This window comes from Mastigoproctus giganteus, chromosome 4 (genome assembly GCF_048544385.1).
Source record: "Mastigoproctus giganteus isolate SK-2022 chromosome 4, ASM4854438v1, whole genome shotgun sequence".
Lineage (NCBI taxonomy): Eukaryota > Metazoa > Arthropoda > Arachnida > Uropygi > Thelyphonidae > Mastigoproctus > Mastigoproctus giganteus.
In genome coordinates this window covers 17,225,537-17,240,265 of record NC_143578.1, presented here as the reverse complement: position 1 = coordinate 17,240,265, position 14,729 = coordinate 17,225,537, and the positions used below count along the sequence as shown (strand labels likewise).

Genomic DNA, 14,729 nt, shown 5'->3' with positions numbered 1-14,729 from the left:
AGTAACTAAATATATTGCCTTTAATTGGATAATATCATCCATTAGGCAAATCCGTCATCCATTAAAATCTCAAGGCACTGCTGTGATTTTTTTACCTAGGATATTCTGTGTTTTTATATCTAGGATATTTTGTTTAAGAGTACGGAAATTCATTATAATCAATCAAGCTGATGAACTAGTTAATACTTTACATATCTGGCTGTTTTTTTTTATAACTCTTAAAATGTTTTTCTTTTTGTTCTTTTTTTAAGAATGAAATTTTTGTTGTTAAAAAGAATAAAACACATAATTAAACATTACAGAATATAAGATAATTACTAATTGTAAATATTTCATTGGCCTGCAATACAATAAAACATTAAAATTTGTAAAATAATTAAAAGGTGAATTTATGCAGCTGAATCCCTGATATTTCCCTTCTTTTTATACGTGCAATGAATATATAAAGCCATCATCCCCTAAGGTGGGTTTCTGGTATTTCAGTAGAGCATATAGCAATAAAAGGATAAATAATAGACAAAACAGAAAACCCAAGAGTATACCCAATAAATAACAAATTCATAGTAATATTGAGAGCAGACTTAAAGATAAAAGAATGCACCATTTAAACTAAGGAAGGCATAAACCACAGAATATAAATTTTAAAACAAACGAAAGCCAAGCCCAATAATAGATTGTATTTATTAAACAAATGTAAAATTTCTTTATTAAGAGAAAAATGATTTAAAAATAAATAATTTAAAACAAAGGATATATCTTTATCATTTATAAAGCATGGCATTTGTCTTGCTACTCCTCTGTCTGAAAAAGGGTTAATTTGCAAAGTCACAAGAAACATTTATAATCAGAACATGGAGAATATCTGTGATCCCCATCCATCTCATCTAGAAATATATCTGTGAGTCCCAATGTCATTGGATCACAGAGATATTTCCAAATGAGATGGGTTCAGAAGAAAGAGTCAGCTTTCTTTAAAAAGAAAGCTGATCTTTCTTTTAAAAAAAAATGATGTTCAGAGATAAACTGCTTCTCTTGGTTAAATATACTGGAGATACATAATCCAGCAGCAAACTAAATAATGTGTTATAAAAGTAGTAAGTCTCTGTCTGTGCACTATGAAAAACAGATACAGAATCAAAGAATGAGTTTTTGTAAACAAGTGATTTGGAGACACATTATATGTGCCTGAAAGATAAGCCTGTTATCCATTATTAAAGCCAAAAAGTTATATACGGTTTTTAGGAGCATTAGCAACTAAGGCCATATTGCTCCTGGAATATGCGGTGGTCATTCCCTGACCTTTCCGCATCCTCCGTATTTGGTGGGCACGGGCTCGAACCCCGGTCTAATCAAGAAGCGTGTGCTACGCACTGCTGCTCCTTCCCACCTGGCTACGGAGGCGCCTAGCCAAAAAGTAGATGGTATTTAAAACTGGGATTAGATTATTCTTTAACTACAGTTATATATTCTACCTTATATCACAATTGCAGCTATCTCTTTATGGTTCAAAAAGTTCTATAAGGGACAGAACATGGTAAGATCATCTACATACATGTAGACTTCCATAATGTTTGGAGTGGAATGTCTCATGTTCTACCATTTACTTGTACAGAAAATGCTGCACTAGGAATCGACGTTGAATACCTGGAAGTATTCATGATTCTATGAGCAGTGACTGAACTAGGGGTCCACCAAAAGCTACTAGTTTCAGCAGCTGTTCTGAAAGTCAGTGAGAAGTCTATCATAAGATCTCCAACTGAAGCATTTGAACCATCTTGGAAGAACTTGCCATTGTTTCAATACTTAGAAATTTTGTCTAATAACTCAATTTTACTCACTAACGTCATCACCTTCTTTGATCTTTTCACAATTCCCTTGTTAGCCATATTTTCATAGGGGTTAGAAAAGAACTTGTCCACAATAGTCGCTTTCTTTTAACCTTTAACACACTCGAAAAAGTCTGTTTACACTAACATGCTGCAAAATTGTAGATTTTTCACTTTTGTAAGCATATCAATTAAAAGCAAACAACAAAACCTTCCACGACAAAGGCATAACACGTACTGAACAAGAATTAGTGGGAAATATCCGTGCTCGCAATTGTTACCCCTCTCCACCACCCACTAAGTGTTGTTTTGACCAGGCAAGATGATTTTAGCCATGCCCATATTTTTTAAGGCAGAAAATTTTCACGGCACTTTAAAATTCACATTTTTTTAGGTTTCATTTTATATTAAATCAGCAATTGTGAATATGTGAAACTGTGAATACAGATACCATGAATAGCATGGGTTTACTGTATTAGGCTCAGGTTACTGGTCTGACCGACAAGGAGGCAGAATAGTGGGAATAGTGACAAGCAAAAGGGATTAATAAGGCTAATTAAGGATTTAATAAACTTTAGAAAAGTTCATTAAAACAAGAGCATGATAAATGTTTCTAAAAGGCAAAACATAAAATTCCCTGAAATTCATTCACTGGGAGTAAAGTTGTTACATGTGGATACATGGACATCAAATAGATATGTTAAAGCTAGTAGACACTTATGCATCTATAAATTATTTAACAACTACTAAAAAGAATAAATAAAATGAATAATAATTCAAGAGAATTTTTTTCTTAACTGGTACCAATCAGCTGAGTTATCATTTGTTAATTTAGATTTAAATGCATAATATACTACCATGCTTATTTTTCTTTTGCAAGTTCATATTTTCAAAGTAAATAAACTGGAAGAACAATGACAAAACTGGTAACTTAAAAATAAGACAAATTCAATAACAAATTTGTAATTTTACTACTCATTTCATAAATATTAGTTCTGATGCAAATTATATGCATTCACTCTCTTTTCTTACCTGAACAACTCTAAGACGATGCTTAAGTCGAAGACGTTCAATCATATTGCTAGTAAGAAACCCATACCTAGAGTAGCACTCATAAATGAGATCAGCAACATCAGTCTTCTGTATAAAACAAGAGCAGAATTTTTAACTTCCTTAATTTATAAATAACTTTATAAATGAAGTGCAGTAAAGTGTTAAAAAATATGTAGCATGCAGCAAATTGATAAACTTTATAAATATTATGCAACGAAAGTATCTGCTCTTCGTCAGTCTATATCTGCACACATGTATGCCTTTCACTGGCTACATCAGAAAGAAATTTATTGTACATACACAGATTATTACCAATTCTTACAGAATAATAAATCTGAACCTGAGTTTTCCTAACTTCAATTTTATTTTTTTTTAACCATATCAGAAGTGCAAGGGCTCTGGTTGGTCCCCACTGCTATAAAAATATTTACCATGCAAAAAACAATGCATGACTATGCTTTCACCATGAGCATACTTTAAAAACACTGAAAGGTTCAAAAAGGAAGTGGTGAGCCACAATACAATAAAACATACTTATAAGTGCAGTGAATTATTTAATGTAGTACATTAAATAATATGTAGTTATGGATATAACAAAGGTCAGAGCTACAGCAGATTCTACTGTAGCCATAATTCATGCAACTTTTACAAATTAAGTCTAATAATGCCAAAACTAGAGGGGACTTAGAGGGGAACAGGCATTCTGCGTGTTATCAGACACTCAGTCTGAAACACTGATGGATCCAATATCTTTCTATTTCAGAAGATTTAGAAGTCCGTTTGGCAGGCCTCCCTAAAATCCACTCATGCACACCTTCTCGATGGTAAGCCCTGTTACATCACTTAGGCAGCAATGAAAGTGTAGAGTGGTACTCTTCAAGATGCTTGGTCAGCATGAACAGGAAAAGACCAAACCCTCCAGCACATGACAGCATGACAAAACAAATGGCTCTGTCTCCAGCAGCTTTCACTCCCCCTCTTATGGAAGAGAGAGGATCAGAGTGGAAGCAGAGGGTGCTAAGAATCTCTGGGTACGACCAGGCTGCCATGCACGGAAACTTAAATTGGCCTGTTACAACGTAAGATCACTCATCGGTGAAGACAGAATATTAGAGCTGGAAAAGGAATTAGAAAATGTGAATCAGAATATCATTGGCTTGGCTGAAACAAGAAGAAGAAATGAATCACTTATAAGCTTATAAAGTGCAAATCTGCTGTACACCAAAGGAAACAGTGAAAGGAGTGAAGGTGGAGTTGGCTTTATGGTCCATAAAGATATAAAGAACATTTCAGAATTAAAAAGTACATCACCAAGGGTGTCAAGACTACTACTCAGGATTTCTAAGTAAAAGTTAAAGGTTATAATGATTTATGCACCAACATCAAGCCATGAAAATGAAGATAATCCAGAATGATAATCCATTGGTCACACAGGTTGAAGAAATGTACATCGAAATTGAGTGTCTTCTAGATGGGTAGAAAACCCACTACACTATCATTATACGGGACTTCAATGCTAAGGTAGGAAAGAGACAAAATAGTGCAGAAAGGGAACTATAGTAAATTTTGGAACTGGTGAAAGAAATGAAAGACTTGTGGAATTTGCAGAGTCTCGAGGATTGTCGGTAAAGAACACTTTTTTCAAGTAAAGGATGAACAGAAAGTGGACATGGAAGATCCCAAATGGAATAACAGCTAATGAAAGAGAATTCATCCTCAAGAACAGAAGATATATCATGAATGATGTTACCGTCCTGAACGAGGTAAATGTTGTAAGTGATCACACAATGGTAAGATGCACACATGATATAGATGTTAGAAAAGAAAGGAAAAAACCGACTCGAGTAAATAATGCGAAGGTTTTTAAGATAACAAAAGAGGAGAAAAAGCAGTATGTAATGGAACTTAAGAACAACTTTGAGCTTCTGCAAACTGTTCAGGACTAAGATATTGATGAGGAATACTACAACTTTCTGAAAGTGATAAAGCCCAAGAAACCTATAGGGAAAAAGAAATCTAAAGGAGAAAAAATTAGTCAAGAAACACTTGTCATGATGAACCGAAGACGACAAATGAAGAGCAAGATAAACATTGACAAGGATAAAATTGAGTAAACTGACTTATGCAAAGCCATTAGAAAGAGACTCAAGAGAGGACATAAGAAGATTTAACACAAGAAAAGAACAAGCATTAAGGGAAAACAAAGGACTTAAATCAGCAGCCATGAGCAGTAATACTGAAAGACAAATGATACTGAAACAGAAGAATAGCAATCGTGTACTTATAAATAGCAGAGAAGGCATAATTCAAATAGCAGAAGACTACTATAGAGAATTATACAAGGAGCGAGGGAATGATGCCAGCAGTGGGGAAGATGGATCACAAATTATTAACACATATTACATACCTGATATCCTTCCTGGTGAGGTGGAACATGCATTGAAGAAAATGAAGAATCAGAAAGCTCCGGGGGAAGATTAGCATTAGCATTAGTAGAGGCATTTGACGCAAGAAAGCAAGCTTATGCAGCATCAGCCAAAAAAAAAAAAAAAAAAAACCCACTTCCACTTCACCCCTCTGTTCGTTCAAAATACCTGTCCAGCTGAGCCTTAAACTTATTTAGGCTATCAACCTCCACCACAAGGGATGGAAGTCTGTTCCACCAACCAACCACCCGCTGGCTAAAGGCAAATTTCCGCACGTCTATCCTACATCTGTCTTTCCTCAATTTGAAGTTGAAGTTACTGTGGAGTTATTAAAATTGGGAGGAAGAGATATGACACAAAAACTGGCAAGAATCTTCACAAAATGCATTAGAAAGGTGTGACGCCTAAGGAGCAGAATAATGCAATCATAGTTTTGCTGTATAAGAAAGGAGATAAATCAGAAATTGGAAATTATAGACCAATTAGCTTGTTATCCCACATCTACAAGTTGTTTACAAGGGTCAATTACTAACAGATTATAAAGAATACTTGATGAGAACCAACCGAAAGAGAAAGCTGGCTTTAGGACAAGATTCTCAACTATGGATCACCTTCACATAATATCACAGCTAATGGAGAAAGCAAATGAATATAAAACACCATTATGCCTGGCATTTGGCTCCATACAGTATAAGGCAATGTTTTGGGCACTGGAAAGACAAGGCATAGACACCCCATATATTATGATTTTGACCAAAATAAATGAGAACGCTACCTCCTTTATTAGATTAGACAAAGACAATAGCAAATTTAAAATTGAGAAAGGAATTCGACAAGGATACAATACTTTCAGAAGATTAGACTGGTCGCAGAAAGGAGTCAATGTGAATGGGAGTACCTAAACCATTTACAATTTGCAGATGGCATTCTGACCATAAGCCACGATCCCAAAGATTAGAGGAAAATATTAATCAGTTATTCAGAGTTAGTAAGGATTTCGGACTAAAGATTAATATGGCTAAAGCAAAATTAATGATGAACAAGTATGTCACAGAAAGGGATATATTCATTGAAGGAGCAGTAATTGAAAAGGTGGATTCATATACTTATCTGGGAAAAGTTATTAGCTGTAATAATGATAAATGGATGGAAGTTAAGAGAAGAATAAATTTTGGATGGACAGGATTCAGGAAATATAGTCACATACTGAGGAGCAATATCTCAATTTGTCTGAAACATAAAATAATGAACCAATGTATAATCCCCACCATTGCTTATGGAAGTGAAACTTGGGCACTCACCAAAAGAATGGAAAAGAAGCTGAACTACACAGCGAAGAATGGAACAAATTATATTGGGAACAGACTGTTAGATAAGAAGAGAAACACATGGATTAGGCAGCAAACTCAAGTAAAGGACATTCTTATCAAAACTAAAGAACTAAAATGGTCTTGATCAGGACACATACCTCGAAGACATGATGACGGATGGACTAAGAAAATAACAGGATGACACCCAAGAGGAGCTAGAAGAAAATCTGGAAGACAACGACGGAGATTGACAGATGAAATTCACGAGTTTGTGGGTAATGAATGGATGGCTATTGCACAAACAGAATGAACTGGAAAGTTGCTGGAGAGGCCTTCATCCTGCAGTGGATTGAAAATGGCTGATGATGATGATGATAAAGATAGATGCCGAAATGCATAAATAATTGCTATTAATGGCTTAATTTAATCTAAATCATAATTCATCCATTCTTCAATTTATAGCATAAATGATGATTTAGACTTTTAGCTAGTACTGGGAGCAAACCGATGCAAGAAAGTCAGACTTATTGAGTTATACATAGTTCTAGAAGTTAAACTTCTGAACAATAAAACTATTGGCTAGAGAGCCAGTCATATTTAGTAACCAATTAAGAGAATATTACATCTGTAATTACAGAATATTACATCTTTCAGAGAATGTTACAAATATTCTCTGAAATATGCTAAAAACAAGTTTGTTATTTGCTAACCTTAAACTAGATCTGCAAAATTCAATCTGACATTGGCTCTTACAAATTTGATCCCTCATATAACAAAAAGTTATCCTATGTAAAATGCAAAAGTGAAGAATTTTTGTGACATTTCTGGTCAATGGTCACAAGTGTTCCTAATATGCTATGTATGCCAAACTGGCCTATTCTAAAACTTTTCACCCTAGTTGCAACGCCAGGGAAAAATTTCTTTGGGAAACAATAACAAAATTTCCCCAGGGCACAAATCACTTTTAATGTAAGAAAAATAAATCATCAACCAAAATAAAGTACTGTATATGGTAACCCCAGAATAATATACCAATTGTGTGGTACCACACTCAGGGTGTAATAGTTGGAGAACAAAATAGTCCTGGTGTAATTGTGCAGTCAGACACTTCTTGAGCAGTGCAGATAAACTGTTAGGATAGTTCATGGGGTTTTATCAATGATATACAGCATTTTTCCAGCAAGGATAAGGAAATAATTATTCCCCTACAAAGCAATGTTCCCCTACAAAGAAATAATTATCCCCCTATAATGCAATGCTAGACCAGTGTTCTCACGTGGAAACTGAGGCTGTAGAGCTCTGTACATAGTTCATTTGTACAGACCTCAATGCCTGCTGACACTTTAAACTGCTGACTGATGTATTTTCAGCAATGTCTGGTTAGATTTTTATCCTACCATTCCAAGTACCTTGGAAGGGTAGGATAAAAATATAGCCTTCCTGTGCATTGCTAGATGACAGTGGCACCACATTGCTTCTTTTTCATGATAACATCCCTGATTTTTGACTTTGGGTGGTATAATTTTACCTCTGTTTTACATCATGCATGCATAGTCAAGATTCTCATTTTCTTTATGCTCCATAGGAACTATCTTGGCCAAAAGATTATCTACTGTTTCATACCATTCCTAGACTCTTGCTTCTGATCATTCCTCCCTGAATAGTAGCTATCACTAACTTATAAATCCATTGTGTCTAGATTTCCCTAAGTTTCAATCAGATTCTTTCCTGACAAGAAATTGTTCCTCATTATTAGCTTGTACTTTCTCTGAACACCCTTATAATGTCTTTTCAAAACTTCCAACTCATTTCCAGTCCATAATCATCTTCATTTCTGATAGTTTCATCTTGCTAAATTTACCACCTTTCTTCCTACTGGAAGAGGGTCATGCTTCATATTGATATATACTAGTTTTACCAAATTAAATGAGTTTTTGTTCTAATTATTTATTGCCTTTATTCTTAACTATTGGTATTCTACACTTTTAGAGTGTTTCAATTTTTTTCTAACACTAAATTGTATGTATAATTTTTTTTAATTTAAAAAATGTGAGAATCTTTTCTCCATGATTTTTTGTTTTCTTCTATGTTTTTTTTAAAAAGTACAAAAACTTACAATAACTTTAAAAGCACAAGTTATTTAAGTTATTCAAGCCTGCATATCACTTAAAATATTCCACAATATCTATTTTATGATTAGCCAACCTTACAAAATGTTTTATATTCACTTTTTTATTATCTATTTTATTTTTTAATAAATAATATTTAAGGATTAATTAGTTATAATTATATCATATTAATGACAGTAATTTTCATGAACTAGCCTGAAAAGTTTTTTTTAGTTCAAAATTAAATAATACACAACAAAGAATTCCAATTTACATGCTTTTCCTCATCAAGAGATGGTGGGTGAGTTAGACGATGTACCATACGAGGAAGGGTAGCATCACGGTTAACCACATTTTCTAAATAATCACACAGGACAGTCATTGCTTCCCCATCATCTTTGCAATGCATGAGGGCATCTTTGTTTGATTCCAGAACAGCTAATGCAATCTGGAAAACTACCTAAAATACAAAATTACATTATCAACATTATTCCAAAAACAAAATAAGTCACATTCCTTTAACAAATTAACTCAAAATTCCTTTAACTGAAATTTTAAAAAAATTAAACCTCATAAAAATCTTCAAATTCTCTTCACAAGTGTACACATTTCTTTTATTCTCAATAAAATATCTATTTTTTGGGGAGGAGATTCAAATTTGATCTGTAACTTTCACATGTTTCTCATAGATTATGATGTAAATCTGCCATTATTTTTGTGCAATTATTTTGCATTTCTTTCTTCTTTGCATTAATCAAAAATGGAAATGAAGAGATGATCTTTCACAAGCACCTTTGTTTCTGAAAGGTGAGCATAAGATTGCAAAGTTGCTGACAATTGTTCAGAAAGAATAATTTCTGACTATTATTTTTAGTGTCTGAGAGGCTATGCACAACATTCCATGCCAGTGCTCTCTCTTGGTAGTATTGTGTTACACCAGGCAGGCATTCTAGCTGAAGATTGGAAACAGTAATATTGCACCTCTGATAACTGTGCAAAACTCAAGTTGGGGGTCTGTGAGCTATAGTTAAATTTTTTCTTAAATATTCTAAAAATAAGCAAAATTTTTAGAATTTTGCTTATTTTTACAGTACTTGAAATAAAATGCTCAGCATTACTTGCTTGATTCTGTTTTTTGAGTTTGGTTTTATCCACACCAAATTTTTGGAAAAATTTGGTACTTTATGGGCACACCCATGAACTGCTAAAAAAAACAGTGAAAATCACTTTGCCAGACAACTCATATTTGCACTTTGACTTTTTTTTTTTTTTTTTTTTTTTTGGCATGGTGAAATTTCTGAGATTGTCCCTTGTTTTCCAAATTACAGTGATCTCCAGGAGCAATAATATTTAAAAAATGCACCATTTTTGACAGTGACAAATTCAATAACCATGTTGTTTGAGCTGTGTATTTGAAGATGCTTCCCTTCAAAACAGTGTAACCTTTAAATGAACAACCACACACAGAAACAATAGTGCACATATACTAATTAGAAACTTAGCAATGTGAGAACTCAGTTGAAACTTGCTGTGCCATCTACTGCTGTGGTTATAAACTAAGAGGCATTACTTTTTTTTAGCCCACTCTAACACAAGAGCCATTTGATATAAAACCACTTCTGTTAGGTGAAATTTAACTGCATGCAGCAGATCAACCAGAGAAATGACAAACTAATTTGCAACTGTTTTCAAGCACAAAAACAAGGAATCATTTGAAAATGTATGATTTAATAAATAATTTTTAGTGCATTTGAGCATTGAAGAACATGCTAAATGAAAAAAAATAATAATATAATAGGTGGAGACCTATAAAATAAAAAAAACTTCCAGAAAAGAAACAGGTGGTAGTAGTAGTAGTAATAGTGGCATGTGATGCAAGAAAGCAAGTGTAAGAGCTTATGCAGCATCAGCCAAAAAAAAAAAAAAAAAATCACACCATTCCTTCCAAATGCCTGTCCAGTTCCTCCTTAAATTTATTCAACCTATCAACTTCCACAATGACAGATGGAAGTTTGTTCCAGCAATTAACCACCCGCTGGCTAAAGGCAAATTTCCGCACATCTATTCTACATCTGTCCTTTTTTAATTTGAATTTATGCCCCCTTAGATTCGTAATCTGAACAAGTAGAAGGATCCCATCAGAATTCAGCGGGCTGAACCCATTCAAGGCCTTATACACCTCAATCAGATCACCGCACAGGTGCCTAGTCTCCAGCCACTGCAATTTGCAGAACTTAAGCCTCTCTTGATAAGAGGATCCCTTCATTCCCCTCACCAATCTTGTTGCCCTTCTCTGTACACACTCAAGTAAATCTACATCCTTCCTAAAATGAGGCCTCCAGACCTGTACGCAGTACTCAAGGCGTGGCCTGACCATTGCCTTATAGGTTTTACAGTGCAAGACAACAAAGGCCATGTGCTGCCAAATTAGGAGAATTAATCATTTAAAAGTGAACAAATCACAGAAAACTTGCTGACATTACTACTGCTGAGACAAAAAAACTGAAAGTGCATAATGAGAATATGAATGATGCAGTGGGATAATAAAAAGAGCCTAACGGCAGCTTTTAAGTTTATATCAATAAATAAAATATAACACAGATATGTACTTGAAAAACAAAAAGAACAACAAATAAATAAAAATGCAAACTCTGAAGAAAGTTAACTTTCCAAAAAAAATGTAAAAGACACATGAATACCATATGAAAAACATGAAAAAATACATATGAAAAAGCTAGCAAGCGGGAATTTTTAGAACATGAAATTAGACAAAAAATTACCAAGCTTGTAAACACTTTCATGTTATTTGATAAAATTTCTGTTAGTAATTTACAAGATTTAATACTGAAAGGATATAAAAAAATAGAAATGGATAATTCTCCACAATAAACATTTATACTAGCATTATAGAACAGTATGACATTCTCTGTGATATAGAAACAGGATGAATACCGTTAATGTACCTTAAGCTTCTTAAAATACATTTTTAGAGAATAGTAGGCTAAGTAAACAACTTTTGTCTAATTTATAAATAACGACAGCTTTTTTAAATGTGCAGCAAGTCAAGTAAAAATTAATGTAATAATATGAGGTCAAATAAATTACAACTAATAGCATAAAACAGATTAAAAAAAATGTATATATATATATATATATATAAATAAATAAATAAATTAAATAAACATAAACCAAGGTACATACTATCTTATCAAGTCACAAAATGACCATGGTTTATGGAAGCACAAACTTCTTAAATATGCACTATTAACTTTTGCTTTTCCTTAAAAATAATGAGTGCATACCACTACACAAAATAGCCAAAAGATGACCCAAAGTAAACCCATGAGAATAGTTGAAATCAGACAAGCTTATACACATTAGATTTTATTTTCAGTTTCAAATATATTTCAACTTGAAGCTGAAAAGACTGATAGCTGGTGCTGTATGTCTACAATAATTTTGTTTATACATTTCTATGATAAAATTGGCAAACATTTATATAAACCACATATTTATATTTTATACTAAAATAAAGCAATATTAGAGATGAAAACTCACCTTGGCTCCATCATAGAAAAAGCAATCCACTATATTTACTGCTGCTTCAAAGGGAATTACACTGAAAGAAAAATAAAAGACCATGAAAATTTATATTAGATTCTTAAAATTCTATGTATAAATGATCTTCAGCTCAATTCTGCTCACAATAAATCTAAAGCACATGCAACCAAACCACCACAAATACAACCACTTGAAATCTCAATATTTTTTTTTTTTTTGTTAATTTGTGAGGTAGGATCAAAATTTTTCAGGACTAAATTTTTATTTAAACAAATATAATGTTCATGGATAAACAATTTTTCCAATGGTATTATAATTTCAAAAAAGCTTCTTCGTAAACTTTTTTGAAGGTTCCTTGGTTGCATTTGTTATAGCTTCACGGAAATTGAAAGAGAAGTTACGTTATTAAAGAAATCATTGCCTTAATAAGTTCTGTAGTTAGGAAAAAACATAATAAAAATCACATGTGCAAGATCAAGGTAAATACACTGAGTGATCACTGAATTATGAGCACCTACTTAATACTTTGTAGGTCCTCCTTTTGTCCTCAGTACAGCAGCTATCTGACGTGGCATTGATTCAACAAGATCGCAGAAGCATTCGGGAGGCCAACCGAGCTGTGTTTAATGCTGTCAGCAATGCAGGTATGGAGGTGATTGGTGTATCCAGATGCCTGATATGCCTTTCCATAGTGTCCCACAAGTGCTCTATGGGATTGATATTGGAGGGAGTTCGGAGGCCAATCGATATGCTGGAAGTCAGAACTGTGTTCCTCAAACCATTCCTGCACAACAAGTGCCCAATGGCTAGGCACATTGTCATCTTGGAAGACACCATTGGAATTCGGGAAAAAGTGTAACATAGCAGGGCGTACACAGTCAGCAAGCAGTTGACGATAGGGAAGACCACTGATACGTTGTTCCACATGCACCAGGGGTCCAAGTTCCTGCCAGTGAAACATGCCTCGCACCATACAACCGCCTCCACTGGCCTGCACTTTTGATACCATGCATGATGGACCAAGAGCTTCATGTTCTTGATGCCAAATCTGCACGACCATCCACGGTGGTGTAGAGTAAATAACATGACTCATCCGACCAGCACACCTTCTTCCAGTCTTCTAACGTTCAACTTGTATGCTCTTTGCACCAGGCGAGTCTTTTATGCCGATGAACCTTGGTTAGGAGAAGATGCCGTAGGGGTTGTCTGCTGGTATAGCCCATATGTGCGAGCGTGCAACACATGGTCATGCCAGGTATTGTTCCAGGTTGGCCCACATTGTACTGGGTAGTCAACCCGTCAACAGTGCTGCACGCCTGTTTGCTTGTATGAGTCGTCGAAACCGGTGCTCACCTCTAACAGCAATCTTTGCTGACCTTTGCAGTTTTGTTTTCGGGTTGTTTGACCATTTTGACGCCAGTCCTGGTACACTTTAACTACGGTGGCTCTCAAACACCCACAATCTGTCCTTTATCAAAGTCTGATAAATCCTTCCTTTTACCCATCATGCTCTGAATTTTACTACCTACTGAACCACTGACACCTTATCTATGCTATGTAGGTCAACTAACTCTGCACTCTCGTACCACACGTGGTCAACTCGTTGCATTCAGTTTTCATAGGGGTGGTCATAATTCAGTGATCACTCAGTGTATTGAGGAGGATGCTGTAAGTATGTTGTAAGACAGAATAACTGAAAAAATATTCAAAAATGACTATTGTATAATGAGCAAGAGCACTTTCATGGGGCATTCTCCAATTTTTTCTTGTGAGCAAGGAAAAATCAGATACATCTTCCTTCTGACTGCATCTCTAAAGCGCTTAATTTTTAAGTACATAGTCTTATTAACAGTGCAACCTGGCATAAATTCATAATGAATTATGCTGTTATAGTAAAAAATGATTCTAGTATAACTTTACCTTTAGATATGCCAATTTGAATTCCTTTCTTCTTGGAAACCTCCCATTCAGAAGATGTTCTGTGTGCAGGTCATAAAGATAACTTTGTTTCATTTCACGTTAATATTGTTCTTAAAAATTCTTAATCATGATCATAAATTGCAACCAGTTCTTTTTAAAATTCAACTTGTATAATCTTTTGCTGTTAAAAACCTGGAAACAAAGAAGCTGAATAATCTTTCAATGTTTAAAATATATATGACAGCACTTAGTAATATGTATGACACCATATGATATTTCAACTTGAGAGGTTGTCTTCAATTCTTATTTGATGCTTGCCCAGAATAATCTCTAACATGGAGACACATGTTTGACTTTCTTGACATGCAAGATCTTCCACAACTTGCATCATCCTCAACGATATCACACTCATCTTCAAGGCACTTGTGGCATAAAGTCTCTGTGGCTGATTTCTTCAATAATATACAAAATTTTAGATTTTTGTTCAAAAGTAACATTCTAAAAAACAATGACACAAAATTACAG

The 14,729-nt window shown here is 34.3% G+C and overlaps 1 protein-coding gene across 1 annotated transcript in view; it reads right to left on the bottom strand.

The window, feature by feature from the left end:
• Tbc1d8-9 (TBC1 domain family member 8/9) overlaps positions 1 to 14,729 on the bottom strand; it is a 303,090-nt gene that overhangs the window by 73,798 nt on the left and 214,563 nt on the right. Inside the window, exons 19-21 of the mRNA XM_090371383.1 lie at positions 12,282 to 12,342; positions 8,998 to 9,183; positions 2,859 to 2,966 (exon numbers count right to left, since the gene is read on the bottom strand). Of these exons, the coding sequence (XP_090227509.1) occupies positions 2,859 to 2,966; positions 8,998 to 9,183; positions 12,282 to 12,342 (355 nt within the window). The remainder of the gene's footprint in view (positions 1 to 2,858; positions 2,967 to 8,997; positions 9,184 to 12,281; positions 12,343 to 14,729) is intronic.